This window comes from Ranitomeya variabilis, chromosome 2 (assembly GCF_051348905.1).
Source record: "Ranitomeya variabilis isolate aRanVar5 chromosome 2, aRanVar5.hap1, whole genome shotgun sequence".
Classification (NCBI taxonomy): Eukaryota; Metazoa; Chordata; class Amphibia; order Anura; family Dendrobatidae; genus Ranitomeya; species Ranitomeya variabilis.
Window position 1 is genome coordinate 328,794,577 of NC_135233.1, and position 26,224 is coordinate 328,820,800.

The 26,224-nt window shown below is 44.3% G+C and overlaps 2 protein-coding genes, 1 long non-coding RNA gene and 1 other non-coding gene across 4 annotated transcripts in view; 3 read left to right on the forward strand and 1 right to left on the reverse strand.

Moving 5' to 3' along the window:
• LOC143805709 (transmembrane 9 superfamily member 2-like) overlaps window positions 1–8,207 on the reverse strand; it is a 133,380-nt gene extending 125,173 nt beyond the window's left edge. The window contains exons 1-2 of the mRNA XM_077285273.1: window positions 8,001–8,207; window positions 7,290–7,333 (exon numbers count right to left, since the gene is read on the reverse strand). Of these exons, the coding sequence (XP_077141388.1) occupies window positions 7,290–7,333; window positions 8,001–8,013 (57 nt within the window). The 5' untranslated portion in view covers window positions 8,014–8,207. The remainder of the gene's footprint in view (window positions 1–7,289; window positions 7,334–8,000) is intronic.
• Window positions 8,208–8,287: 80 nt separating this feature from the next.
• Window positions 8,288–21,163, forward strand: RBMX (RNA binding motif protein X-linked). The gene is made up of 9 exons (XM_077285274.1): window positions 8,288–8,418; window positions 11,370–11,486; window positions 12,987–13,093; window positions 15,382–15,508; window positions 17,781–17,900; window positions 19,467–19,590; window positions 19,667–19,792; window positions 19,872–19,954; window positions 20,548–21,163. Exons 2-9 carry the CDS (start codon window positions 11,378–11,380, stop codon window positions 20,856–20,858), a joined length of 1,107 nt encoding a protein of 368 aa, XP_077141389.1. The 5' UTR covers window positions 8,288–8,418; window positions 11,370–11,377; the 3' UTR covers window positions 20,859–21,163.
• On the forward strand, window positions 12,842–12,918 carry LOC143810818 (small nucleolar RNA SNORD61). The gene has a single exon (XR_013223200.1). It is a non-coding gene; the product is annotated as a small nucleolar RNA SNORD61 (small nucleolar RNA).
• A 348-nt stretch (window positions 21,164–21,511) lies between the features above and the next one.
• Window positions 21,512–25,701, forward strand: LOC143805711 (uncharacterized). The gene is made up of 3 exons (XR_013221308.1): window positions 21,512–21,648; window positions 22,215–22,276; window positions 25,569–25,701. It is a non-coding gene; the product is annotated as an uncharacterized LOC143805711 (long non-coding RNA).
• Window positions 25,702–26,224: the final 523 nt, after the last annotated feature.

The following is a 26,224-nucleotide window of genomic DNA, read 5'->3' on the forward strand; positions in this document are numbered from 1 at the left end:
CCCCTGGCAAGATTCTCTTCAATATTGTCGGACATGGCTTGGGTCTCAGCCTGTGACAAGGGGTTGATTCGACCTTGTCGAGAAGCACCAGGAAGATTGATAGGGTAGTCATACAGCCAATGAGGTGGTAGGGTCTCAGCCTCCTTTTTATCAAAGACATCTGCATATGTTCGATATGAAGCAGGCAAGCCAGGTAAACTAGATGGAGAAGCCGGAGGTCGAGCAGGACGAATAGAGAGAAGTCTCCTGGCATTCCTGTCCCTAACTGAGATTTAAAGTCCAAGATAAGCTCCGCAGGCATGACAGACCTAGAAGCAGAGTGTGAGACAGATCCGAAAGCACGTAGAGAGGAATCTTCTCCTAGGGTAGCATTCCCACCCAAAGTTTCACAGCCTAAGTAACGAAAAGGATGGTCTCTGAAAGGTTTTCCATCCATCGATGAAACCACCAACGGATCCTGTAAACGTTGGATTTGGATTTTTATAATGCTCCACAATGGCCTGTTGGATGAGACTACCTGCGGAACCAGAGTCCAAATAGGTTGACTCGACAAAACGGATGTTGTCCCAGGAAACGGATACCATCAGACTCAGCGATGGAGAGAAGTGACTCCCGCCCAGGGTGGCCTCCCTAACTGACCTTAGGAACTGGAGTTTCCAGATTTCTGTGGACAGAGGCAGATTACATGCTCAGGACTGCCACAGTAGAAGCACCTTCCCTCGGCACGACGGGAATCCTGACAAATCTTGGCCATCTTCACCTGATCAATTTACATGGACTGTGTTGAGGATACCGAAGCTGAGACTTGCTGTAAAATCAGCCTTTGAAAGTAGCCAAGCCCGCAGGTCTTCTCTCACAGATCACGTCCATGGACTGCTCCTGAAACATGTTGTCGATCTGAGTTGCCAGAGACACCGGGTCATCCAGTGAGGTGGGTATATTATGACCGGCCAGCTCATCCTTGATTTGCCCAAAAATGTCCTCCCAGTAGGTGGCCATGAGAGCCTCATTATTCCAGGCGAGGTCGGGCGACAGTGTACAGAAACAAACAGCGCACTGGCCCACTGTGAGATTTCCCTGGCACAGTCTGAGGAGAGAATATGCTGTGGAGGAGACACAGCTGGGTTCATCAAAGACCTTATAAAAGGCATCAAGAAATGGCTGAAGGTTTGACACAAGCGGATTGAGCCACACCAGAGCTTCGCTATTGAGATCGAACATGTTGAAAGCCACATTGGCCCGATCTGAGACAAACTGATGCGCCAAGAGTTTGAAGTGCAGCGTGCACTGACTAATAAACCCCTGACATACGGCAGGGGTACTGCCATAACGTGGAGGAGCTGACAGACAGGGTCTGGAATCCGGCACATAGCTGGCAGGCTGATAGTTCATGGCTAAGATGGTCGCAGCTTGGGTAGGTGGGGATGAGGCCTGAGTAGTCAACATCTCTAGACAGGTGGTTACCATTCGCAGGTAGGAGAGGATTTTATCCTGCTGGTCTTTCTGGGGGAGAGGGGCAGCATGTGGGGATGCCGGCGCTACATGTTACATGTTTGTCTGTTAAGCCGTCTGTTGTATTATGGGAGAATCTAATGCATTTTGGGTAAGAAGGTCCTGGTAAAACAGTCACTTTGTAAGAAAGAGTCTAGCAGAACAGTTTTGTAAAACTTTCTCCTGCATTATGTTACTAAAACTCCACTATCCTGGATAAAGTATATATGCTAAGGAAACTATCTCTGTTCTGTGGTATTGTGTATTCAGAACTGTTGTCAAATCAGATGGTGATTGTTACTAGGTCATGCGTTCACATGTACAATCTCCATCTTGCTGTGTGCTGCTTTCACTGTTGTAAATTATGTAATATTCTAAGCTCGATACTTACCGTATTTTTCGGACTATAAGATGCGCCAGACTCGGCAGTGCGGGGGGCTACGGCGACATTTTGTGAAACCCCGGAGCCCCCGCACATCCCTTGCTGCGATGCGGTGGTCTCCGGAAAATCCCATCCAAGTCTTGTGCTGCAGGGCGATGATCTCGCTCCCATCCCAGCCTGATACGGCAGGGGCTGCAGGTTCGGTGGTGTGGGGACTACGGTGACATTTTGTGAAAGCCTGAGGCCCCTGCACTTCTATTGCCTTGATGCTGTGGCTTCCGGGAAAATGGCCGCAGGAGGCGACGCATGCGCAGATTGAGATCTCAGCAACGAGATCTCATCCCGAGATCTCGGAGCCAAGATCTCAATCTGCACATGCACCGCCTCCGGTGTCCATTTTCCTGGAGGCCAGATTGATTCCCCAGGCGCAGATTGAGATCTCGACAACGAGCTCTCAGGAGATGAGATCTCGGAGCCTAGATCTCAATCTGCGCATGCGCTGCTTCCGGCGGATATTTTCCTGGAGGCCACAGCATCGAGGCAACAGAAGTTCGGGGGCTCCGGGCTTTCACAAAATATCGCTGGAGCCCTCCGCACCACGACGCACCACCGAACCTGCCGAACCAGGTTGGGAGCGAGATCATCACCCTGCAGCGTCGGACCACCAGAAGAATCGCCCGACTCCTGCCACCACGCTAACTGTAAGTACATTCCAACTATATGACGCACCCCCATTTTCCCCCCAAATTTGTATATTTTATAGTCTGAAAAACGGTCTGCTTATTTTTGAAGACAGAAAAAGTTTATGCTGTATATCAGATTGCACACCGTGAGAATGTGTAAGAAGACAGAACATGCAACATGGAGAACACACACATCAGACCAACAGTACTACCAGGCTGTCAATCTTTGGGAGCACACCACCCACTGGAAAGAAGGGTGCCAGGAGGCAGAGGAGCCCTGTGCTTCTGAAGAAAGAAAAATAGAACACTCCTTTATACAGTATATGTAGTGACATATTCCAAACATGGGGACAGAAGAACTCGACTCGTTAAAATGAAAAATGTTAGATCCTTCTTATCCCTGAGAACAGACCTTACAATTTTTGTTCCACATACAGCTATTACTCCTGACTTTGCCAGATGGAGAGAGGGGAACGCAATTCTGCTAGACACTTTTGGTGACAACTTACAGCATCTTCGACAAGAACAAAGAATCAGGCACATTGCTTTGCAACATTCCCAATCTCTTACTCACCAAATCTGCAACTGCATGAGTGTCGGGACAGCCTTAGGGCAGGAGCAGATGGTCCTGTGTTTTCTCCCCTGAGAGAATTGGGTTGATTATGCAAATGACATTTTGATTAGAGTCTGATCAGAGTAAGCATAATGTAGTCTCATTCTTTGAGCTCAGAAGAAGATGGAGAAAAAATGCCTGCATCTTCTCCATTCTGTGAGAACGCAGAAAACAGAACTGAGATGTCATCCGAGCACAGGCTGATGTTTCCACAGACTCATAGACTTACATGGCTGAGTGTGAACTGAATATATCGGATAATCATAGAGCATGCCCTGATTTTCTCCATGGAGAGGAAAATATTGGACATATGTATAGCATAACATTGGTCTGAGTGCAATTCGATGTTTTGTCGGATCGCACTTGGTTTGAAAATACGCTCATCTGCATCTTTACTTACACATATTAGCTAATTGGTTAATAAGGTCCAGCAGATTTTCATTCATTCAGTGTGCATGCAGTTTTACGCTAAGTGCTGCTTTGCGCCTGTTATTGTCAATAGGATTAAATTACGAATTCTGGATGGCAATTAGCAGTAATCCGCATGTAGCAATCGTGGTTCGCCTGTGAACGTGTGTTAGCACCCCGAGCCAAGCAAATTCTTTATGACATTGTGCAATTACATTAATGTAAATCCTCTACTGCTTTGACTTGTGTCCAAAAAATTCATGTGAAATATAGTACCTGGCTCTGCTGCTACCACGGTGAGCATTAGTAGCAAAAGTATAGATAGTGGCAGAGGGGCTCTCAACTACCCGAATCCCTGGGCAAGTACCACTCTCAACTTGATACAGGTAAATCCATGAGCTCCCTGCACTGGCACTCTCGGGGGCTGTCGGTCACTTTAGACCCATGGCATGCAGGACCGGTGGGGCACACACAGAGTCTGAGATCAATGACTGCAGGGTATCCGCCAGTACTTGGATGCTAACTGAATAGAAGAGAACTCTGCTCTTCTGTTCATCAGGGACTATAGACAAGTATCATTTTTTTACCAGTGGATTAAAAGAGGTGTTCACTACTCAGATAAAGATGACCGGTAATCAATATTAAATCAGTGGGGTCTGACATGTCACCCCTACCAATTAGCTGTCATCAGCTCCAGCGGCTGAGTGCAAACTACGAAGCAGAACAGCACCGCTCCGTCACACTGGTTAATGGCCGCTGCTGAGAATTGTATTGGGTGTCAGACCCCAACCAACCTGATGTTGATGACCCCATATTGAGTATAGGTCATCAATATCAAAATAGTGGACAAATCCTTTAATACTTTATAAGTAATCGGGCATTTTTATTTGTTAAGTGGGCACTCAAGTTGGGAATATTACTTTTTAGGGGGCATTCTGTACATTTCCACTTATTAGTGGTCAATTTGGCCATTATTAATTTTTGGCAGGTCTTTTTTTTAGGAGGCCACACAGTCTAATATTACAAGGGGGCGCTGGCAGCATTTTTACTTTTGAATAGAGAATTATAATCTTCAAAATGGACCCGAGCTCGTCTATTTCATACACCGATCACATCCGGCCAGAACTGGTAGCAACTGACCGATTGGGCTGACAGATCTCGGCCCCCCACCTATCTGATATCGATGACCCATCCTAAAGATAAGTAGTAGAAGACCCATTTAATACTTTTTAAGGGGACACTGAAAGGGAATTCTAAGTTTATAAAGGGGCACACAGGGAGCAATATTACTTTGCACTCGGATCATTTGTACTTTTTAGATGTCATTTTTGACATTTTTTTCTTTATATCAGGGCACTCAGGAAATTATATACGGTACTTCATATGGACCCACTGGGCACATTCTTACTTGAGTGTAAAAAGGCACACTGTTACTTTCTTGGGTCCCCAAAGGAGACATTTTTTTTCTATGGTACAATTTTACTATGTGGTGCATAAAAGAAGGCATTTTCACTGTGTCGCCCACTAGTACCGCCTGGGGCATAATGTAGGTATCTTAGATTTACATGACCTTACAGATCTTTCATAGGGCAGATATTGCCCGGCTTCATGGCTCGGAAAACACAAAACCAACTACACATCCTAATGAGGGACACTGTTAGGCTGCCGTCACACTATCAGTATTTGGTCAGTATTTTACATCAGTATTTGTAAGCCAAAACCAGGAGTGGGTGATAAATACAGAAGTGGTGCATATGTTTCTGTTATACTTTTCCTCTATTTGTTCCACTCCTGGTTTTGGCTTACACATACTGATGTAAAATACTGACCAAATACTGATAGTGTGACGGCAGCCTTAAGATTCTGCCTAAATGTAGACGTATAGGTTTAAAATATGTGCTGTTTCCCTATCAGGTATTATCAGGTTTCTTTGGGCTGCGCTCCAACATACTGTCAAGTGTCACAATTGAATCAAGACTATTTTCTCACCCACATTTGTATTCAGGGTGTGAACTGTGGCTACACCCAGAGGAAAACAGAAGGAAGATCTACAAACACAATGAAGCTAAAGGAAGGTTTAGATGAGAAGACTTCTCCGAATGCTCTTGTAAAGCCACGTTCCCACATGTGGAAATGCTGCATTTTTTCCGCTGGGTTTTCTTTACATGTTTTCCTCATTTGTCCATAGCAAAATACATAATATCCATTTACTCCAATTGCGTTTATTTTAATGAGTTTCCACCTTGTTGGTGCGTTTTTTTTTATTATGGATTTTGCAAACATTTTAGGAAGTTCGCACTTAGGCCCCTTTCACACATCAGTTTTTTGCCCTCAGTCACAATCCTTTGGCTCGACGGATCCGTCGCAGATTGTGAAAAACTGATGCGACGGATTCGTTTTTTTGACGGATCCGACTAACGGATCAGGCTAATTGGATCCAAAATATTTTGGAGCATGCTCAGTTAAAAAAAACAGAATCCGTCACCGGATTCCGTCATTTGAAGGATCCAGCACCAATAGGCTTCCATTCGAGCAAACGACGGACGGTGATGGATCCTTTGCTGTCCGATTTGTCGATGTACACAAAAAACATTACTTTGACTGTTGTCTCCGGCTGCAGGACAGTTTGCTACGGATCCAGTGCACGACGGATGAAACGTGAGACCATCCATCGCAATCCGTCGCTAATACAAGTCTATAAGAAAAAAATGGATCCGGAGGCATCAGTCACCAATTTCGTTTTTTTTCAAAATTCGATGGATTGCGACTGATAGCAAAAAACTGATGTGTGAAAGGGGCCTTAAAAACACAATTGCAATTTTAAATGATTTTTTGTTAGGCTTCCCTTATAAATGTAGCATCTTTAAAAGCATGGCGGGAATGAGTTTTAATGACATCAACTCCACTTTGTGGATTTTCTGCACAATAAAAAAATGTAGTTTATGCTATGTGGGAACGCGGCCTAAAAGTGCATTAAAGGGATATTCTCAGGTTTCAAAGTTATTCCCTATTCATTCGATAGGGGATAACTTTCCAATCACTGAGGAGGGTCTGACCACTGAGGCCCCCAGCGATCCACAGAATAGCGTGGTGGTCAATCATCCGCACTGCTGCGCCATTCATTCTTCATTTTGATCCCATGAAATGGACAAGTCTGCGCTCTGCTGGTCATCAGCATTCCTGCCTAATTAGAATACCTCACCTCCTACAGCGCCATTCCAGCGACGTTGGCGCTGCTATTCCTGGGGGGTGATGTGACTTTGATGTGTCTGCTGCAGTCAATCAGCGGCCGCTCTGCCTGCTGCAGCCAATTAGCTCAGCAATATTCTGCTTGGGCAATCGCTGATTGACTGCAGCAGACACATGACATAGGGCGAGTACGGTAGTTCACTTGATTCAATTTGCCATTTTTGGCAACAAATCTGCTGTGTGAATTCAGGCCCATTTCCACCAGCAGATTCTCTCATTAGCGATATAATAGACTTACATTATGCAAACAAACACATTTCTACATGTATCGTGGGTCACCTATTTGCTGTCAGGGTGCCAAGATGGTTCAGGTTAGGTAAAAAAGGAGATTTTTGGAGGGGGAAAATCTGTTTGTTTTTTTAAAGAATTTACACAATGGCATCAGTCTCAAATAAGGGATGTCGCTTATTTTCCACTATGAGGTTTCTGAAACCTCTTTGGGGAAGACTCTCCAAAAACTTACCCTTATGGAACTGTGCAGGTTTTTTTTCTGCAAACTGTACTGTCCTATAAAAAGGGCAAAAAAGAAGAAAAAGAAGAAAAATGTGATAAATGAGTCAAAAAGTGTCAATTATTATTATTATTATTTATTGTTATATTGTTATAGCGCCATTTATTCCATGGCGCTTTACAAGTGAGGAGGGGTGTACCTAATAAAAACAAGTACAATAATCTTAAACAATACAAGTCATAACTGGTACAGGAGGAGTGAGGACCCTGCCCGCGAAGGCTCATAACTTGCACCACATTTATGAAGACTACGGTTTGTGCCAATCGATTTGCAGGAGTCGGTCCATCGTCCATATCTGTAATCTGGAGTTGTGAGAGCCTCCTCTGACCTCCTGGCATCTGCGGCTCTTCTTTTGGTTAGACGGGTTGATGTGACTAAACACACGTGCATCTGGCCGGCTAATGACGGGAAGAGCCGCGGATGCCGGGAAGTCACAACTCCAGATTACTGACGTGGACGATGGACCGGCTCCTGAAAATCCATGTGCACCGACGCTAAGCGTATGTACACCTGGTCAGCATACGCTGCAGGCTGGACGCGGTGTACTTGTGCAGAGTCCAGATGTTACAACATAGCAGCACTCTCATAGACCAGCATGGCTGCCTACTGGTTACCAGCCCCGTACTCTCTCGTACATAACATTACTATCCCAATGGTACCCACCATTCCCAAACATTACAATGTCCACTAAATCACGACCACATTTTATCACCAGATGACACCAATGTGATCATACAGCCACATGAGACCATGTACATGGCATTACTGGACCTCACGTATTGGGGATTTGTTATTGCAGTAATTGCCAGCCGTCCCACCAATAACATGGCGTCGCCTGCATCCTCCCCGCATACACGACGCTTTTACAGCAATTTACACCACTTTACGATAAAGGAATCTCGGCGCTGAACTCCAGACTGTCACGTGACTCTATACGTGACCTCCTGCTATTCGGCTCCCTGAACATACGGGCACTGGAGCCTCGCTTTGACTTGGTGACGTCAGAGCTATATAAAACGGGCGCCGTCTTTGTCCGCGGTCATTTTCTTTCGGAAGCAGCGTGAGGACTGGTTGCACATCGGTGAGTGATAGCTCGGGGCCTCGCTCGGCGCTGGTTTGGGCTCATACTCGCTCTAGAAGCTTTCCTCCGCTTCTCGTGTGTGCGGCTGCGCCTCTTCCCGCCTCAGTGAGCGCGGGGCACGAGTCTGAGGGCTACAGCCGCCATTTTGTGACGGCGCGTGGTGACCATCTTAGCGCAGCTTCCCCTTTCTATGAGACCTGGCGGACCATGTGCTCGGGTCGGATGGCGGTGTACCGGACTGGGGCATCGCGGGAGCTTTTACCGCTAATTTCTGTCACGGTGTGACGCCTCCGCCCGCCTGAGGCCTCTTCCCGCCAGTCTAGCCGCCCACCAGCCGCCATTTTCTGTCAGCCTGCGCCTCCGTGCAGATATCCTCTGTTCTGCGTCCTGTCAGGCTGTTACATTTCTGGACTCCTAATTATTAGGTTGGGCAGTAAATGCATAATTTAGGTGAGGAATTATGGGCGCTACACCCGAGCCTGGCACTCATGGTGCCCTGCGGCGTGCAGTCAAGTGACTGGTTACCGGGGGTGCGATTAACCCTTCACCTCCATGTGTAAGGCTAGGTTTCCATCAGGAAGCACCAGCGCTTTGGATTCAACGTATTTTTGCAGCATTCTTATCATACAGGTATATCCGTATGTGTTTACTGCATCCAATGCATTCTATTGTGGAAGCTTGTGTTAAGGAGACTGGCAGCAGAAATGTACATGCTGCGTCTTGTAAAACCACACGGCATCAAATAGAAGCACCGTGGGCATGGGATTACTATAAATCCATTGCAAGTGAGCTGTGTCCAAACCGCTGCTATTCCAGATCATGGGCATGTACCCGAAAACGAGCAGCATCTGATGAGTACAATGGTAGCCTCTGAGGAGACTGGATGGAGGTCTCTTCTAGCTCCCAGGCCTCTGTTCAGGCTTTCACGCAAGAACCCTTTTATCACAGCTCTATAAATGTGTTCAGTAAAAAGACCCTCATCCACTGTGGCTTGATGTCTGGCATCAGTGCTGATCAGCGAACTTATCCCAGTTACGGCAGCCGGACTGGTGACCATCCCGTCTGCCCCATGAGGTACAAATGGCTTGCAGGTCGCACGTGCTCACAACTTCTACAGTCGTAAGAGGAGGCACATTCTGCCGTGATCTCTCTATGATGACCCTCTATCAGCTTATCCCTACCTTCACTGAACAAATCCTTTTAATAACTCTGCATTTATATGGGTCACTCTGTCTTGGCACCCACCCCTCAGTTTTCATTGCCTGTGTGTGACTGCACTACTGCCCCCGGTGACGTCTGACACTGAGCTGAGTGCTGAGCTCCCAGACTATGCATCTGTCTGTTCTGTGGATTGGTAACTGTTTTTAATGTGTCAACCCCTTATTAGTCAATGGAAAGCGTGTCCTAAACACCTTTTTGAAAAATTAATGGAGCAGTGGTTCGTGACAACTGCATCTTCTAGTCCTTCATGAAGACTATTGAAGCATGTAAAAAGGTTTTTAAAAATGTATAAAGGTGGAAATCGCCCCCCGCCTCATTCAAAATAAAAAAAATCAAACATACACATTTGGTATGCTGCGTTGAGAATCTCCCAAGCAACATAAAATTAACTAAATCGGTAAATGGCATAACGAGAGACATTCAAAAAGTCAGATTTGCGCTTTTTTTGGTCTCCATTACATTGCAATAATGGGCTATAAAAAGATTGTACCTGCACCAAAATGGTAGGAGTAGAAATGTCAGCTTAGCGCACGAAAAAAAAGCCCTCACCCAGCCCCAAATCATGAAACAGAGGGATCTTCGTTACTCGCTGTAATATATCTTGGGATCTTTTCTCCCACTCTTGGGACCGCTTTGGGACAATCCATGGTTACCTGTGTCCCCCAATGAAGAGGGATTTTCGGCACTCGCTGTAAAATCTTTCTTGGCGCCTTCATTGGGGGACACAGCACCCTCCCTAACTGGTTGTACCTATATTGGGCCTACGTGCCTTTGTTGGTAGGTTGGGATAGGTTGAGGTTTTGGCTGCTTCTACTGCTTTAAAACTAACTGCTTTGTGCCTGTCAGTGGGTGTATACTGCTGAGGAGGAGACAATTTCCTTTTTTTGCATTGTCAGTCTCCTAGCGACAGCACCATACACCCATGGTTATCAGTGTCCCTCAATGAAGCGATAGAGATGGAGACTCTATGGAAAACTGCTCCATTTTGATTTTCCTCCAGAGTTTTTTTTTTTTTTTTTTTTTTTTTTCCTCCACTTAAATAAAAAATAACCTAGACATTTTGGCATCAATGAACTCGTAATGACCTGGAGAATCATAGTGCAGTTTTAGCATTTAGTGAACATGGTAAAAAAAAAAAAACTAACTGCACTTTTTTAGGTAATCTCCCTGCACTTTGCATTTTTGCCTGTTTTCCAGTATACGATATGTTAAAACTAATGTTCAAAAGCACAACTTGTCCTGCAAAAAAAAGTCCTCACATGGCCATTTTGACAGAAAAATAAAGTCTGGGAATAAGGGGAGCAAAAATTGTATATGCAAAAATACCTCCATCAAGGTGTTAATTATGGGGATGGGTGATCAATTTGTCATTTACCCTGTAACAGAGAATTTATTTTCATGGGCCATCCCCAAAGTCTCTTGGGTGTTCCTGTGTTTGCTGCTATAGGAGATAAATGGCTGCCTTGCACCTGGCAATGGGTTTTCTGCAGCTTGCTGTCCCTTGTACTAATCTACTGTGCAATGAATGGAGGTGGTCCTGTAACCATGTTGGTCTCAGCAATTCTCACTCCCCTGATCTGCTCTAAGTCCCAGAAATAAAGGTGATTTTGTAATTTGATGTAACTTTTGATACAAAAGTTTGTAACTAAACAATTGCCCAGATACATGCTGCAGAATTTCACCTGTATGACTTTGTTAACTTGACTGATTTGTAATATTACTTATATTAGGTTAGAAAATGTTTGAAGCAGATCGCCCCGGAAAGCTCTTCATTGGTGGTCTGAACACTGAGACCACAGACAAGGCTCTGGAAGGGGTGTTCGGGAAATATGGCCGCATTGTAGAAGGTGAGTTATTTTACATGTGATAACACTGGCCAACAGTGAAAATGTTTCTGAAATGAAAATAGCTGGTTTGTAATAATTTTAGCATCCTAAAAACGAATATGTTACTTAAAAATCATTATTAGCTCTTGTTGCTGAGATACAGGTCATTTAAGATTATTATGCAGGAAAATAGGGAAATTTTGAATTTTCAACAAATGTGTATTGGTAAACCTGATTACAGACCTGTTGAACCAATGTCAGCCATTTTATAAATTGTGTCTGCATAGTTTGTACTAATTGAAGTCTCTTTCTCTTGTTGCAGTAATTTTGTGGAGAGAATTTACACTTTGAAAATGCCTCGTAAATGTGCAAATATTGTTAACAATTTTTGTTACGTGTGTGGTTATGTGACATTTGCCAACCAAAGAAGACCAATTACTCCACTTGTGAAGACTGCTTACCATCATTACTTTGCTTATACGTGGCACTTAAATACGTGGCACTTATACGTGGCACTTAAATACGTGGCACTTATATACGTGGCATTTTGAGACCTATAATTTTTCCACATTTTGGTCCACAGAGTCATGTGAGGTCTTGTTTTTTGCGGGACGAGTTGACGTTTTTATTGGTAACATTTTCGGACACGTGACCATTTTTTATCACTTTTTATTCCGTTTTTTGTGAGGCAGAATAACCAAAAACCAGCTATTCATGAATTTCTTTATACCGTTCTGCGTTTGGTAAAATTGATAAAGCAGTTTTATTCGTCGGGTCAGTACGATTACAGCGATACCTCATTTATATCATTTTTTAATGTTTTGGCGCTTTTATACGATAAAAACTATTTTATAGAAAAAATAATTATTTTGGCATCGCTTTATTCTGAGGACTATAACTTTTTTATTTTTTTGCTGATGATGCTGTATGGCGGCTTGTTTTTTGCGGGACAAGATGACGTTTTCAGCGGTACCATGGTTATTTATATCCATCTTTTTGATCGCGTGTTATTCCACTTTTTGTTCGGCGGTATGGTAATAAAGCGTTGTTTTTTGCCTCGTTTTTTTTTTTTTTTCTTACGGTGTTTACTGAAGGGGTTAACTAGTGGGACAGTTTTATAGGTTGGGTCGTTACGGACGCGGCGATACTAAATATGTGTACTGTACTGTGCAATTTATACTCTTGTAATGAATTCTTCTCGCTACCTACAGCACATACTTCCATGGCGTGTATCTAAAAAACGAGAGCTAATTAAACAATTCTGTGGGTATATTTGAGTTTCTCGACCCAAAATTAGTAATATTTGCCTATTTTCATCAAAGAAACATAAAAAAAGTTGTTTTTTGTTGGCCTGTGTAATCGATGGAACTGAAAGCGCTGTGATGAATTCTTTTGGCTGTGATCAAGTTTTGAGCTGATAAAGCCTTTTTGTCCTCTAAGAAGCTCTGAGCGTTTCTAGTGGTGATCTATAAATTGGGCCTTCCTAAAAGCATGTATAACAAAGCATTCTCTTCCTGCCAGTTCTTCTGATGAAAGATCGGGAGACAAACAAGTCCAGAGGTTTTGCCTTTGTCACATTTGAGAGCCCAGCAGATGCCAAGGATGCAGCGAGGGAACTGAATGGAAAGGTAGATAAATTCATTGCAATCTACTAATCCCTGGGCTTCTGCATTGCTTGTGAGATTCATATCCTGCAGGTATATGTATCCAAAATTGGGATTTTTATCTGCTTTGCAGGTTTTATTACAGGGATTGTGTACTACTGGACAACCCTTAGTCACTTCAGTGCCCCATAAAAAAAAAACAAGTTGATCCACTCTTCCTGCAGCGTCAGTGCTGCTAGTCTTTGGTTCACATAACATAGAGTACGGACGGCCTGCGATGGGCACATGACAACAGCAGGTGTCCGCTTTAAGTGGAATAATGAAGGCTGCAGATCTGCTGAGAATAGCATCAGTCAGTGCAGGAATGACACCCCTGTGCAAGACTAGTATCTGTTTTTGTTTTACGGGCTACTTAAGTCCAGTTGGGGGTGCCATTAGTGGACAACCCCTGTAAGGTCCCAGAGGTGAGCTCTGGTAATGTGCTGATTCTCTACAACACTTACTCTACAGGTATGTAGAGCAAGTGCTTGGCCCATGTGAATTCCTGCTAATGACTGCTGTGGACACTGTGCTGTTGTAATATGTGCCAAATTCATTAAAGGGAGCCTGTCGCCAGGTTGGCCTTACCTCATTTGGGACAAATCAGCCCTGATAGACATCATTCTAATATGATGTATGTATGCACCCTCTCCAGCCTGCAAGACATGAAAAAGCTTTTGGTGTATGCTACTACGGGACTGTGTGGTCTGATGGGCGTTGCTGTCTTGGTCCGGTGCTTCCTGTCTTCTTGCGATGCCGTCCTCCTGTGCTTCGCGTGGATATGTCCTATGTCATCCAGTGTGTCCCTGGCATTGCCCTTTGGCGCAGGCATTCTTCTCTGCCCTAACTAAGCAAACCTGCAGTGTGCATGTGCTGGAAAAGGCCAAAAAGGACTTGTGTGCACTGCACTACTTTTCTCTGCCCTGGTCAGTGAAGAGAAGTACACCTGCACAGGAGCCCGTTATGCTGGACAGTGGATGACGTAGGACAAGTCATCAACACAACACAGCATCGCAAAACAATGCAGTGGACCAAGATGGAAACGCCCATCGGACCACCCCGTAGGTGAGTATTGTAGTGTTTTTCTTGTCTTGCAGGCCTGGTTTGGGGCACATATACAGCATATAAGTATGCTGTATATCAGGGCTGAAAGGTGGTGCCTTTTTCATATGGAACATGGTAACATTCTCTTTACGACTCGTGCATTCTTAATGGATTTTCTGCATTTTACATAACTGGTGTGCACCTTCACCTGAAATATTACTGACTTTTGTGCCCTAAAATTCTGAAATTGATGGGAGGGCTTTGCCAAACTGCATGTGCTTTGTAAGACCAGTCTGACTTGGGTAAAGGCAAAACACTTTGTACCCTTAAGCCCTTTACCATCTTAGATGTATAAGTTTGGCACTCCCGGTTTGCTTGCAGTCTCCGTTGCTGAGCCTGCAAATTTTCCAGCACATGTCAGCTGACATGTGCCCCTAACAGCCTCAAGTGGAATCGTGATCCACCCCCAGCTGTTGTGTTAAATGCCGCTGTCATCTGACAGCAGCATTTAACATGCTTGTGCTGGAAAACTTATCCCTAAGGCCAGTCTCACACGTCCAGATAATTCCGGTACCGGAAAAATCGGTACCGGAGTTATCCGTGTCCGTGAGCTCACGTGGCACACGTGCGGCAGCCGTGTGCCGACTGGGTACCACACGGACCGTGCAGGAGACACGCTGTCCCCTGCTTTGGGTGCTGAAGCCGCCATTCATTTCTTCTCTCCAGCAGCGTTCTCTGGAGAGAAGGAATGAAAAAATCGTCTTGTTTTTTTTTTTTTTTTGCGGTTGAAATGAAGTACCCTGTAACCAACCCCCTCCCACCCCCTGGAAATAAAATACTCATCCAGCTCCCTCGACGATGCGTCCTCTCAGCGTCGCAGCTTGTCCTGTATGAGCGGTCACGTGGTGCCGCTTATCAGTGATGAATATGCGGCTCCACCCCTATGGGCGTTTTTTTTCCGCAGCATGTTCACTGCTGATTTCATTTCCCATAGGTTTACATTGTACTGTAAACTCATGGGAAACCGCTGCGGACACGCTGCGGTTCCACAGCAAAATCCGCAGTGTGTGTACATACCCTTAATCTTTATCTAAGCAGATCCATATTTCAGCAGTTTATTCTCCCCTCCATCTTTCACCAGGACATTGCTGTTAATAAGGTTTTGCCCTAACTGTGCATGGCTGCATTTGGTTTTTTGATCTTTTTTTTTTTTTTTCTTCCCCCTCTAGGCTTTAGATGGAAAGCCAATTAAGGTTGAACAAGCCATTAAGCCATCTTTTGGTGCAGACAGTAGGAGAGGACCCCTTCCACCTAAAAGCAGAGGTGCTCCCAGAGGTCTAAGAGGGTCTAGAGGAGGTAACTCTTGGCTAAAATACTAAAGCCATGCCTATACTACAATAAGTACTTGACTCCTTTCTAATGCAAGACTAAAATATACTGTATGAAAATGCTGTTCCCCCTCCACATGGTTGGCTAGTCCTTGTTGAATGTACTTGAAATATAAATGCCAAAAGCCTCTTAATCTAAGATCTTAAGAGGTTGTCCACTACTTAAACAATCCCTTCTCAAACCTATGTTTCCTCATGTAAGAGTTGCGGCAGCTCCCTCACTTCCTCTAGATGTATGTGATTTGCCCAAAGGCAGGGAGAGTGAAAATGGCACCATTTGGCTGCAGGGATAGGGTGACATTCTCATATTCCCTGGGTGAGCCTGTGCGACACTGGAGGTGAGCATAGTTCTTATTTTAGGCTACGTTCACATTTGCGTTGCGTCGGGCGCAGCCGCGGCAACGCTTGCGTCATGCGCCCCTATATTTAACATGGGGGGGCGCATGGACATGCGTTGTCTAGCGTTTTGTGACGCATGCGTCATTTTTGGCGCAACTGTCGGCGCAGACAACGCTGCATGATGCAGGTTTTTTTTTTGCGTCAAAAATGAACGCATGCGTCACAAAATGCTGCGTTGTGCGTTGCGTCGCCGATGCTGCACACGCAAATGTGGACTTAGCCTTACAAGGTGGAAACATGAGTATTGTTAGCGTAGTGGAGATCTTAAATATGTGGCCCTCGTAATCTAATTCACTCACTCTTGAAGTGCTTTTTCTAAAGAGCTGTTTGTGTAATAAAGTGACTGTTTAGCAGGGTGTTTACATACGCAGTGATAACTGATGGGGGGGGGGGGGGGATATGACACTTTGCCTTTAAGGGTACTTTGGTCGCTACGACGGCACGATCCGTGACGTTCCAGCGATATCGTTAAGATCTCACTGTGTCTGACACGCTACTGCGATCAGGGACCCCGCTGAGAATCGTACATCGTAGCAGATCGCTTGAAACTTTATTTCGTCGCTGGATCACCCGCTGACATCGCTGCATCGGCGTGTGTGACGCCGATGCAGCGATGTCTTCACTGGTAACCAGCGTAAATATCGGGTTACTAAGCGCAGGGCCGCGCTTAGTAACCCGATGTTTACCCTGGTTACCATTGTAAATGTAAAAAAAAAACACTACATACTTACATTCCGGTGCCTGTCACGTCCCCGGGCGTCCGCTTCCCTGCACTCCTCCTGCATCCTGTGTCAGCGCCGGCCGGCCGTACATCAGAGCACAGCAGTGACGTCACCGCTCTGCTTTACGGCCACGCTTACACAGGATGCAGGAGGAGTGCAGGGAAGCGGACGCCCGGGGACGTGACAGGCACCGGAATGTAAGTATGTAGTGTTTTTGGTTTTTTTACATTTACAATGGTAACCAGGGTAAACATCGGGTTACTAAGCGCGGCCCTGTGCTTAGTAACCCGATGTTTACCCTGGTTACCCGGGGACTTCAGCATCTTTGGTCTCTGGAGAGCTGTCTGTGTGACAGCTCCCCAGCGACCACACAAGGACTTTCCAACGATCACAGCCAGGTCGTATCGCTGGTCGTGATCGTTGGAAAGTTGCTGAGTGTGACGGTACCCTAAGGGTGAAGGGAGGTTTATCCACTTAAACATTATGTTTTGAGTCTATTGTGTGCTGTCCCTGGATTACACCATGGACAGCTTGATTCAGAACCTGGCTGCATGATTGCAATCTGGTGTAGTTTTTCTCTAAAACACTTCAGCATTTTAAAGTTTATTGGCTTAAAAAAAAAAATCAATTTTCTGCTAGAGCTGATGGGTCTCACTATAGGAGTCCTCTCAACATCTGCATCTGGAGAAGCTGGTGTAGGATGGTGCCTGACTTGCCTCTATAGTCTCCCTGCTGAATCTGCCTGATTCATGCTGCCTGTGGTTTGTACAGTATAAATCAAGTGATAAATTCCCTATAAATGTTCTCTCATAAGGACATAACAGAGCGCTGAATCAAGTCTGTGTTCTACTAACCCTGTAGATTTGTTGCTGTAATCATCATTCCAAACTAGTGAGTCAGTGAATTATCCAGAAAGTCTGCTTCCAAAATAGTGTAATAGGTTGTATGGCATTGCATGTGTGAGATGAGCTTGCAACTGAAAGTGTACTTTGTGACCCGATTTCTGTAGCAGTAGTACAGTATACCTGAATAATTGAGGCCTTTGTGAAGTGGGCAGTTTGTGCCTTCTCATTGTGAACAGTAGTACAAGTTTTCATGGTGTGTTGGGGTTTTTCATAGGTGGATCATCAAGGGGGCAAATGCCTCTGAAAAGAGGGCCCCCACCCAGAAGTGGAGGTCCACCACCAAAGAGATCTGCACCATCTGGTCCTATTCGAAGCAGTGGCATGGGTGGAAGAAGTATGTATTTGCTTGTCTGTTTTACCCACAGTTCGGACTTGCATGTATATCGCTGATGAAGCGAACACAGAACGCAAATATAAAACTGTATTTTATTGATAAAGATTAAAATAACATATAATAAAATTCTCCGTTCCCAAAAGGGAAGAACCAGCCAATCACTAAATGAGGGAGGTTTGTTTTATAAAAGTCCTAAGACCTGCTAGCATACAAGTCAAAAAACTCTTCTAGTCAGCTTGCGCAATATATGGGATCTGTCAAAACTTCAAAGGCATAATGTCCATGTTACCAAAGCAATATTGATGTACATATACACCTTTTGTCTGCGCTTGCCTAGGAAATTTTCTATCATCTTGCTTGGTATTCTAGCGTTACATTAATCATTATTTCATTGGTCATATGGACCTTATGAAATTTTGCCAGATCCCATACATTGCGCAAGCTGACTGAGTCTGTTTTGATTTATACTCTATCCGGTCTTGTGACTCTTATTATTACGTAACCTACCTAATATTTACAGGTTGACTGGTTCTTCCTCCTGGGCACTCTGTTTTTGAGAGTTTTATTATGTTTTAATATTTATCAATAAAATGTTTTTATATTTGAATTGTTCACTTCATCAGCTATCTACATTTAAGTCCAAACTGTGGCTTTATATTAGTATATGTAGTGCCAGTTTTTTTACTCTATGGATAACATTTTATAAACTAACTCTATTTTAGTAGTACAATTACTGAACGTATGTGTAGTCAAAGCCAAGTCTTGAGACTGACACAAATATTGGATTTATTTTTTTTTCTGGTCTCATCATCCTGTGCTTGCGCAACAGGTCTCTGAACCTTCATTGACTTGCCTCCTATTTTAAATACTGCGCCTGTGCACTTAATATTCTGGTCTTCAAAATGGCAGCTCATGCTCATAAGTATCTATCGGCAAGCGATTCTCTCAATCTGCACACTACACCCACTGTGTTAAGGACCAGTGCAGGAGTGCACACAAGAAGAGGAAATGGTCGCTACAGAATATGGCAACCCTCCTGCAGTGGTCCTTGCTGGTGCCATTTTGTTTAAATAAAAAAAAAAATTGGGAGGCAGGTCACTAAAGGTTCAGTCATGTGGCATCTCATTAACTGAAAACTACGAACGCAGATTATACAAGAGCCACAAGATCGATTTCTTCAACCCGGTTATCATTTTAATCAGTGTAACACCAATCTGACAGTGCCTGTAGTTGGTGAAATCCTGATGCCAATTTGCTTTAACTTGGCACCCTAGCAGTTGGGTGTTTGCCTGTATATTTTGGTGCTTATACTGTATAGTCCATGTAAGTCCTATATTCCCTGTATGAATTCCCCTGACACATGGGTCATCTATCCAGCTGGCTAGTGTTGGTTTTAAACAGGGTGAAGTAGGGACATTCTTTGAGCAAATTGCTCCTGACTTGTTCTGAGAAATTTCTCTTGTGGGGGATGTTTAGGTTCCACATGTCAGTTTTGGCCACGACACTACATATTTTACTTCACATTTTTGTACTAAATCAAAATAACAATAACTTTGTTCTTTGTAGCACAGCTATCACGTGAAAGAGACGGCTATGGAGGACCTCCTCGTAGAGACTCTATGCCATCTCGTAGAGATGTGTACTTGTCACCAAGAGATGATGGCTACAGTGGTAAAGACCGGTATGACGGGTAAGAGAGGGTTTGTTATACCTGGGTTAGAGACTGACAAAACTTTACACATCAGTTAATGAGATTTGTTGTCTAGTTACTCTGGCAGAGATTATGGAAGCTCCAGGGACTCCAGAGATTACGCACCACCTCCAAGAGACTATGCATATCGGGACTATGGCCACTCAAGCTCCCGTGACGATTATGGCTCCAGAGGATATGGGTATGTTTACTTAGATGATCGCAAGTTTTTTTGTTTGTTTTTTAAACATGGAAGGTTAACTTTGTTTCACTTTGTTTAGTGATCGTGATGGATACGGGGGTCGAGATAGAGATTATTCGGATCATGCTAGTGGTTCATACAGAGACTCTTATGAGCCTTACGGTAAGGTGTCATTTTGCACATTGCTCTGTCTTTCAGGATACATAATTGCCCCATGCTGAAGATAAAATTAAGAACAAATTCTAGTCTATTTTGGGGCAGTCAAATTATACTCTCCTACATGGAAGGCCAATTTGCTCTACAGCAAGATTTAAAAAAATAAATAAATACAATAAATCTGTGAAGCAAAAACAACTCAATGGATAACATGTGGCAGAATCTGCAATCTGAGCTGGAGATCAGTGCCCAAATGAGATTTGTACAGTATAACGAAAAAAGTGTAGCACTCACCAGCATGAAGATAAATCCAAAAGTCCTTTATTCACATACGTGCCATGGACAAAGGTTAGACGTGCAGGACATGTGAGAAATGCGGGGGAAGGAGGGGAGAAATGAGATTTGTGCCTTTACAGTTATATGCAACCTTAAATTAATCACATTTCAGATCTATTCAATAGAAATTTCCTGAACCAGGCAGACAATGCAAAGTCAAACTACTAAAAAAATACAAGCAAACGTAAATAAGCTGCAAATATCAAATTTCTATGTGATATGTAACAAAGTATTGCCCTATTGCCTGACCATTGACCCTGCAGGTAACTCACGTAGTGCCCCACCTGCCAGAGGCCCCCCTCCATCATATGGTGGCAGCAGTCGCTATGATGATTACAGCAGCACTCGAGATGGATACGGAGGCAGAGACAGTTACTCCAGCAGCAGAAATGACATCTACTCAAGTGGTGGACGGGAACGAGCTGGCAGACAGGAACGTGGCATGCCACCACCAATGGATAGAGGTTACCCACCTCCACGTGATTCATACAGCAGCTCAAGTCGCGGTGTCCCCCGTGGTGCCGGGCGAGGTGGAAGCAGATCTGATAGAGGAGGTGGCAGAAGCCGATATTAAAGTAAAAACAAATCCTAAACAATGGACCAAAGACATTTTATTGAATGACATGTGGCATATGCTTTGCCTTTACCACCAGCGGACGACTATAAAGGAGTTTGTTTGGTTTTTATTTATCTTTACTTTTTTTTTTAACCTGTAAGTTTTTTTTTCCATCCTCCCATGAATCTTGTGTTCATTAGAGGAAGTTGAAATGCTTAATCTTCACATTTTGTTAGCCTTTCTCTGAAATGTACAATGTGTAGTGAAAGTTGTGTATTAGTGTTGTAATTTTTTTTCAACAAGTAAAGTTTCAGTGAAACGCCCCCATCTCAGCGTATTTCATACCTCCCCCATATCTGAGCACACACCAGATGCAATGGAAACTACAAAATAAGAAATAATGCAGCTCATCTGTATAATTGTAAAGGAGTGCTGCTAACACTACAAACCCTGTCTCTCCAAACTAATGTCAAATGGGTATATAAAGGATCTTAAGATATACACTAAGCCTGGATAATGCATACCCAGCTTGCCAACAATTGTCAAACCAAAAAGGACTCCTTGCACACCCACCCTAATGAATTTGACACACGGTTAAACAACATAGTCCGTTCATTCAAAGAAGCTTCCAAACCAAATGTACTTTTACTGTTTCAATTTGTTTGCAAATCTGTAGTGTCACTTTTTAAAGGATTGACTCTAAAGGCTAATGAAGAACCAAATGATGTCTCTTCTCAAAGAACATGAGAACCTAAAACAAGTGAATCTTTCCACTGTAAACCACCATATTCCTGAGAGACTGCTGAGGGTAAGCAAAGACAAACACCTTTTTGTTTTTCAGTCTTAAGTCAAACTTGCGCTGCATATGTCTCTTGGTACAGAGTTCTTTACATTATGGAAATTAAACCTGGAAAGGCACTGCTGGATAACTAAATACAAACCCTGTAATGCTCGGAGTAACATAAATCAATTAGTGTGGAAATGGACACCAGCTTTTTCAATAGGGGAGATTTCACTTAAACTAATGATTAGCAGTGAAATTCTCTGGCTCTCCTTTAGCCTTGGAAGTTCAAGCACCAGCGCCCGCCTAGATTTGTTTAATAAAAAAAAAATTAAACCAAAAAAGCAGCTTATTGCCACATGTATATGTTTTGACACATCAACTTTTGACATTTCAAACTTGAATATACTGGAGATCTACAAAAAAAGCCTACTCTAATCATGGCAGTGCACAATGGAAGCTACGTGTTTTTAAGTCATCCCAATGTTCCTTTCCAAACAAGTGGCTCCTGGATGTCATTTGAAGCTACAGATAGGGGTGCTTGGTTTGGGGCTGTGGCCTTTAAACACCTACTTATAACGGTTTTCTTACAGGTTAAACATTCGTGAGAGCATCTGGATGTGAACAGACCTTGTGTCATCCAGGAGTACTTGAGGTATGATTTTTATAATTTTTATTTGGTGCACTATTGCTACTAAAAAAAAAAAAAAGTTTCTGCCTAGTTCAGCTTCTAGATGGGAACCTGTTTCACAACTGATGGTTGAAGGGCAGAAGCACTCAGCTGGGAAGGGCTTTCATCAAGCTGCAGTCATCTTTGTTCTGTGTGGTGCTTTTCTGATAGCTTCTGCTCCTTAAAAGCTGTATCCCTTACCCCATCCCCAACTGACATTTCTGATGTGCTATATTTTTTACTGGTGCTGTATTAGATAATTTTTTTTTTCTGCAATTCACTGGATTTAAATGTCATGCTATCACTTTTTTAATTGCATTTTGGACTTTTATGGATGCTGTTGCATGTTCATCAGATTGCAGTCCTCTGCAATACAGGATTTGGCAGTGTCTGCTACATTACAGCTTACCGTATATACTTGAGTATAAGCTGAGACCCCTAGTTTTGCCACAAAAACTGGGAAAACTTATTGACTCGAGTGAGCCTAGGGTGGGAAATGCAGCAGCTACTGGTACATTTCAAAAATAGATACCAATAAAAGTAAACCTACTGATGTCTCAATTAAAGTGTTTTTGAATATCCATATTGAATCAGGAGCCCCATATAATATGCTCCATAAAGTTCATGATGATCCATATTAAAATATGCCCCATATAATCCTGCATAAAAAGATGATGGCCCCGCAAGATGCTCCATAGAATATTATGCCCCATATGCTGCTGCGATTAAAAAAAGCAAAAAACATGCTCCTCTTGTTGCTGGGGGCTGGGTGCCAGGGTCCTGAGCAGTCAGGGACACTGGCACGATATGGGGGCGAGGTGCTGGTGTCTACGCTGGCTCAGGCCTCTGGCACTTGCGATATTGACCTGTCCCTGTTCCACTGCCGTGTCTTCCAGGTCTCTGCAGTTCAGGCAGAGGGCGCGCACTAAATACGTCATTGCGTCCTCTGACCTGAACGTCACAGCCAGAAGACTCGGAAGACACAGCATGGCAGTGGAACGGGGACAGGTGAATATCGCATGGCTCATACACTCCCTCCTGGCAGTCTCTACAAGTCCCTGCTTCTCTGATGGTCTCGGCAGCTTATTCCTGTATTCAGTGGTCACATGGTACCACTCATTAAAGTAACATGTGCTCCGCCTATGGGAGTGGAGTCTTCCATATTGAAAACTTTAATTAGGCTACGTTCACATTTGCGGTCAGCGCCTCAGCGGCGCCGCATGCGTCATGCGCCCCTATATTTAACATGGGGGCGCATGGACATGCGTTGTGCTGCGTTTTGCGCCGCATGGCCGCAAGCGTTGGACGCAAGAAACGCTTCAAGTTGCATTTTTTTTGCGTCCAACTTTCGGCCAAAAAGGACGCATGCGGCGCAAAACGCAGCGTTTTAGCGTGCGTTTTGCCGCGTTTTTGTTTGCGTTGTGCGCTGCGGCGCCGACGCTGCGGCGCACAACGCAAATGTGAACGTAGCCTTAGTGGTACCACGTGACCGCTGAGCACAGGAAGAGCTGTGGGTGTCGGAGACCATCGGAGAAGCAGAGACCGCAACGGGAGCAGGTGAGTAATGTGACAGCTGCCGACCCCCCACCCCCACCCCCACCCCCCCCCCCCGGGACAGTGACTAGAGTAGCTTTTAGCCTAAAAAGGCTGAAAATCTTGGCTTATACTCGAGTATATACGGTGCCTGTCCTGGCACCTATGACAGTCTGTTCAATGAAAAGTGAACTTTTTTTTTTTTTTTCCGCCACAATTGCCAAGTGTGAATATACCTGTATTTCTAATAAAAAAACATACTGTGGCTTTGTGCATATATTTAATACCAAGGACTAGTTCAAATCCATATGGCACTGGCTGGAGCTTTACTGTCAAACCTCCGAATTTAATTTCCATGCTCCTTAAAGAGGTGGTTCAAAAACCTTTTCATCCTAAAACCCTATAGAGCTATAATCCTAAACTATTTTCTAAAAAAAAAAAAAAAACACCCCTTAAATTTAAAAATCCCAAACTGCTGCTTTTCTACTTTTTGACTCTTGGTTTGAGAATACCAGTGCACGATGCTTTGTGTTCATATCCCAACATCAGGGGTTAGAGGCTTTCATTGCTGCAACCCCTTCCTTGAAACAAAGCTTCATCAGTTATGATGTTTAGGGGCTGGGCTACTCTCTGCACAATGTGCACAAACATGGTTCGCTGTGTTGCCAACTTAGATCAGCAGTAACAAGCTGGCAGCAGAGCGCACCGTTAATACTTGGCATATTGAGGCCAGTGACATCACTTGTGGGGGCGGTGTGCTGGTCTCTGCACATAGGATCCTCTTGACAGTGCACTCTGTTGCCAGCTCATTACTGTTGATCTGAGCTGGCAGCAGAGCTTGCTGTCACTGCACATCATGCAGGGACTAAGAAAAATGCTGAAACGAGTGTTTGGACTCCATTTACAGGGAGGGGGCTGCAGCTGTTACCCCAGCCACTTACTCAAATGAAGAGTCATTCAGGGGATGTTGGCATGCACAGATTCTCCAAACAATTGTTAAAGGGAACCAGTCACCAGTTCTTTTTTTTTTTTTGTTGTTGTTGTTTTCTTCATATAACTAAAACTGTGACTTTATTCAGTGCCTGTAATCATGGAATGTAAAACTTGTAGAACTCCAAAAAAACTTTTCATTTCTCACGCACCTTATAGAAATCAGGTCTGTCCTGTCCAGTGGGCGTGGTTTTGGGCCTGCTGTTATCCACACTGCCAGGCTAAATCTTGCGCACAGAAATGGCAGCTTGTCTGCACACTAGGCTTTTCCCTATTGCAAGCAAAGCTGAAAATTGAGCATGTTCCCACAGTAAGACAAAGCATAGTGCACAGGCGTGAGCCACGATTTTGAGCGCAGGTGCAAGATTTCACCTGGCAATGTGGCTGATGAGTCATCCATGTCTATCGGAGGGTGGCAAGCAGCCACCGGGGGGAGGGGAGTAGGAGACGCAGGAGAATGTAAAGGTTTTGGGGGTATACAGGGGTTATATAAGCACTTATGGAATGCAGCACAGGTGCTGAATAAGGTGATGGTTTTAGCTGTTACGACAAAATAGGTGGGGCAGAAATAAAGCTGTTGGGGAAAGTATAGGGAATCTTTAACTCAAGTATATTAGAAAATAGTTTTATGGGGATTTAATAGGAAAATAGGTGGTCTAAATGTGAACAAGTTCTCAAAAGCAAGCTAGTGGGTCACAGTAATCAATGTTGCAGAGGATCCATCCTAAAATCATTTTTTCCCTACTTTTTGCAGAGTGACCTTGACATGTGGAGTCTCAAAGTGAAGAACTATCCCTTTGAAAGGATGTAGGTGTGGTCTTAATTTTGTGGGGATACCTAGTAAGTGGTCTTCCCCCACCATATGATGGGTAAAAGTATTGCGCTGACTCTTCAGGCCTCCTTTTAAAATGAATTCTGAATGTGCTAGCGGAAGTGGAGCCTATTCTTGACAAGTGTAGCTGTAGGCTGATACAGAGCTATGCATACCCGATCAATGACGCTTCAAGATTATGGAGGTATAAACCTTTGCCTGACGGCTTAACCCCTTTCTGACCTCGGACGGGATAGTATGTCCGAGGTCAGAAGCCCTGCTTTGATGCGGGCTCCGGCGGTGAGCCTGCATCAAAGCCGGGGCATGTCAGCTGTTTTGAACAGCTGACATGTGCCCGTAATAGGCGTGGGCAGAATCGCGATCTGCCCGCTCCTATTAACTAGTTAAATGCCGCTGTCAAACGCAGACAGGGGCATTTAACTACCGCATGCGGCCGGAAATTATGGCATCGCCGACCCCCGTCACATGATCGGAGGTCCGTGATGCTTCAGAATAGTAACCATAGAGGTCCTTGAGACCTCTATGGTTATTGATCCCCGGCAGCTGTGAGCGCCACCCTGTGGTCAGCGCTCACAGCA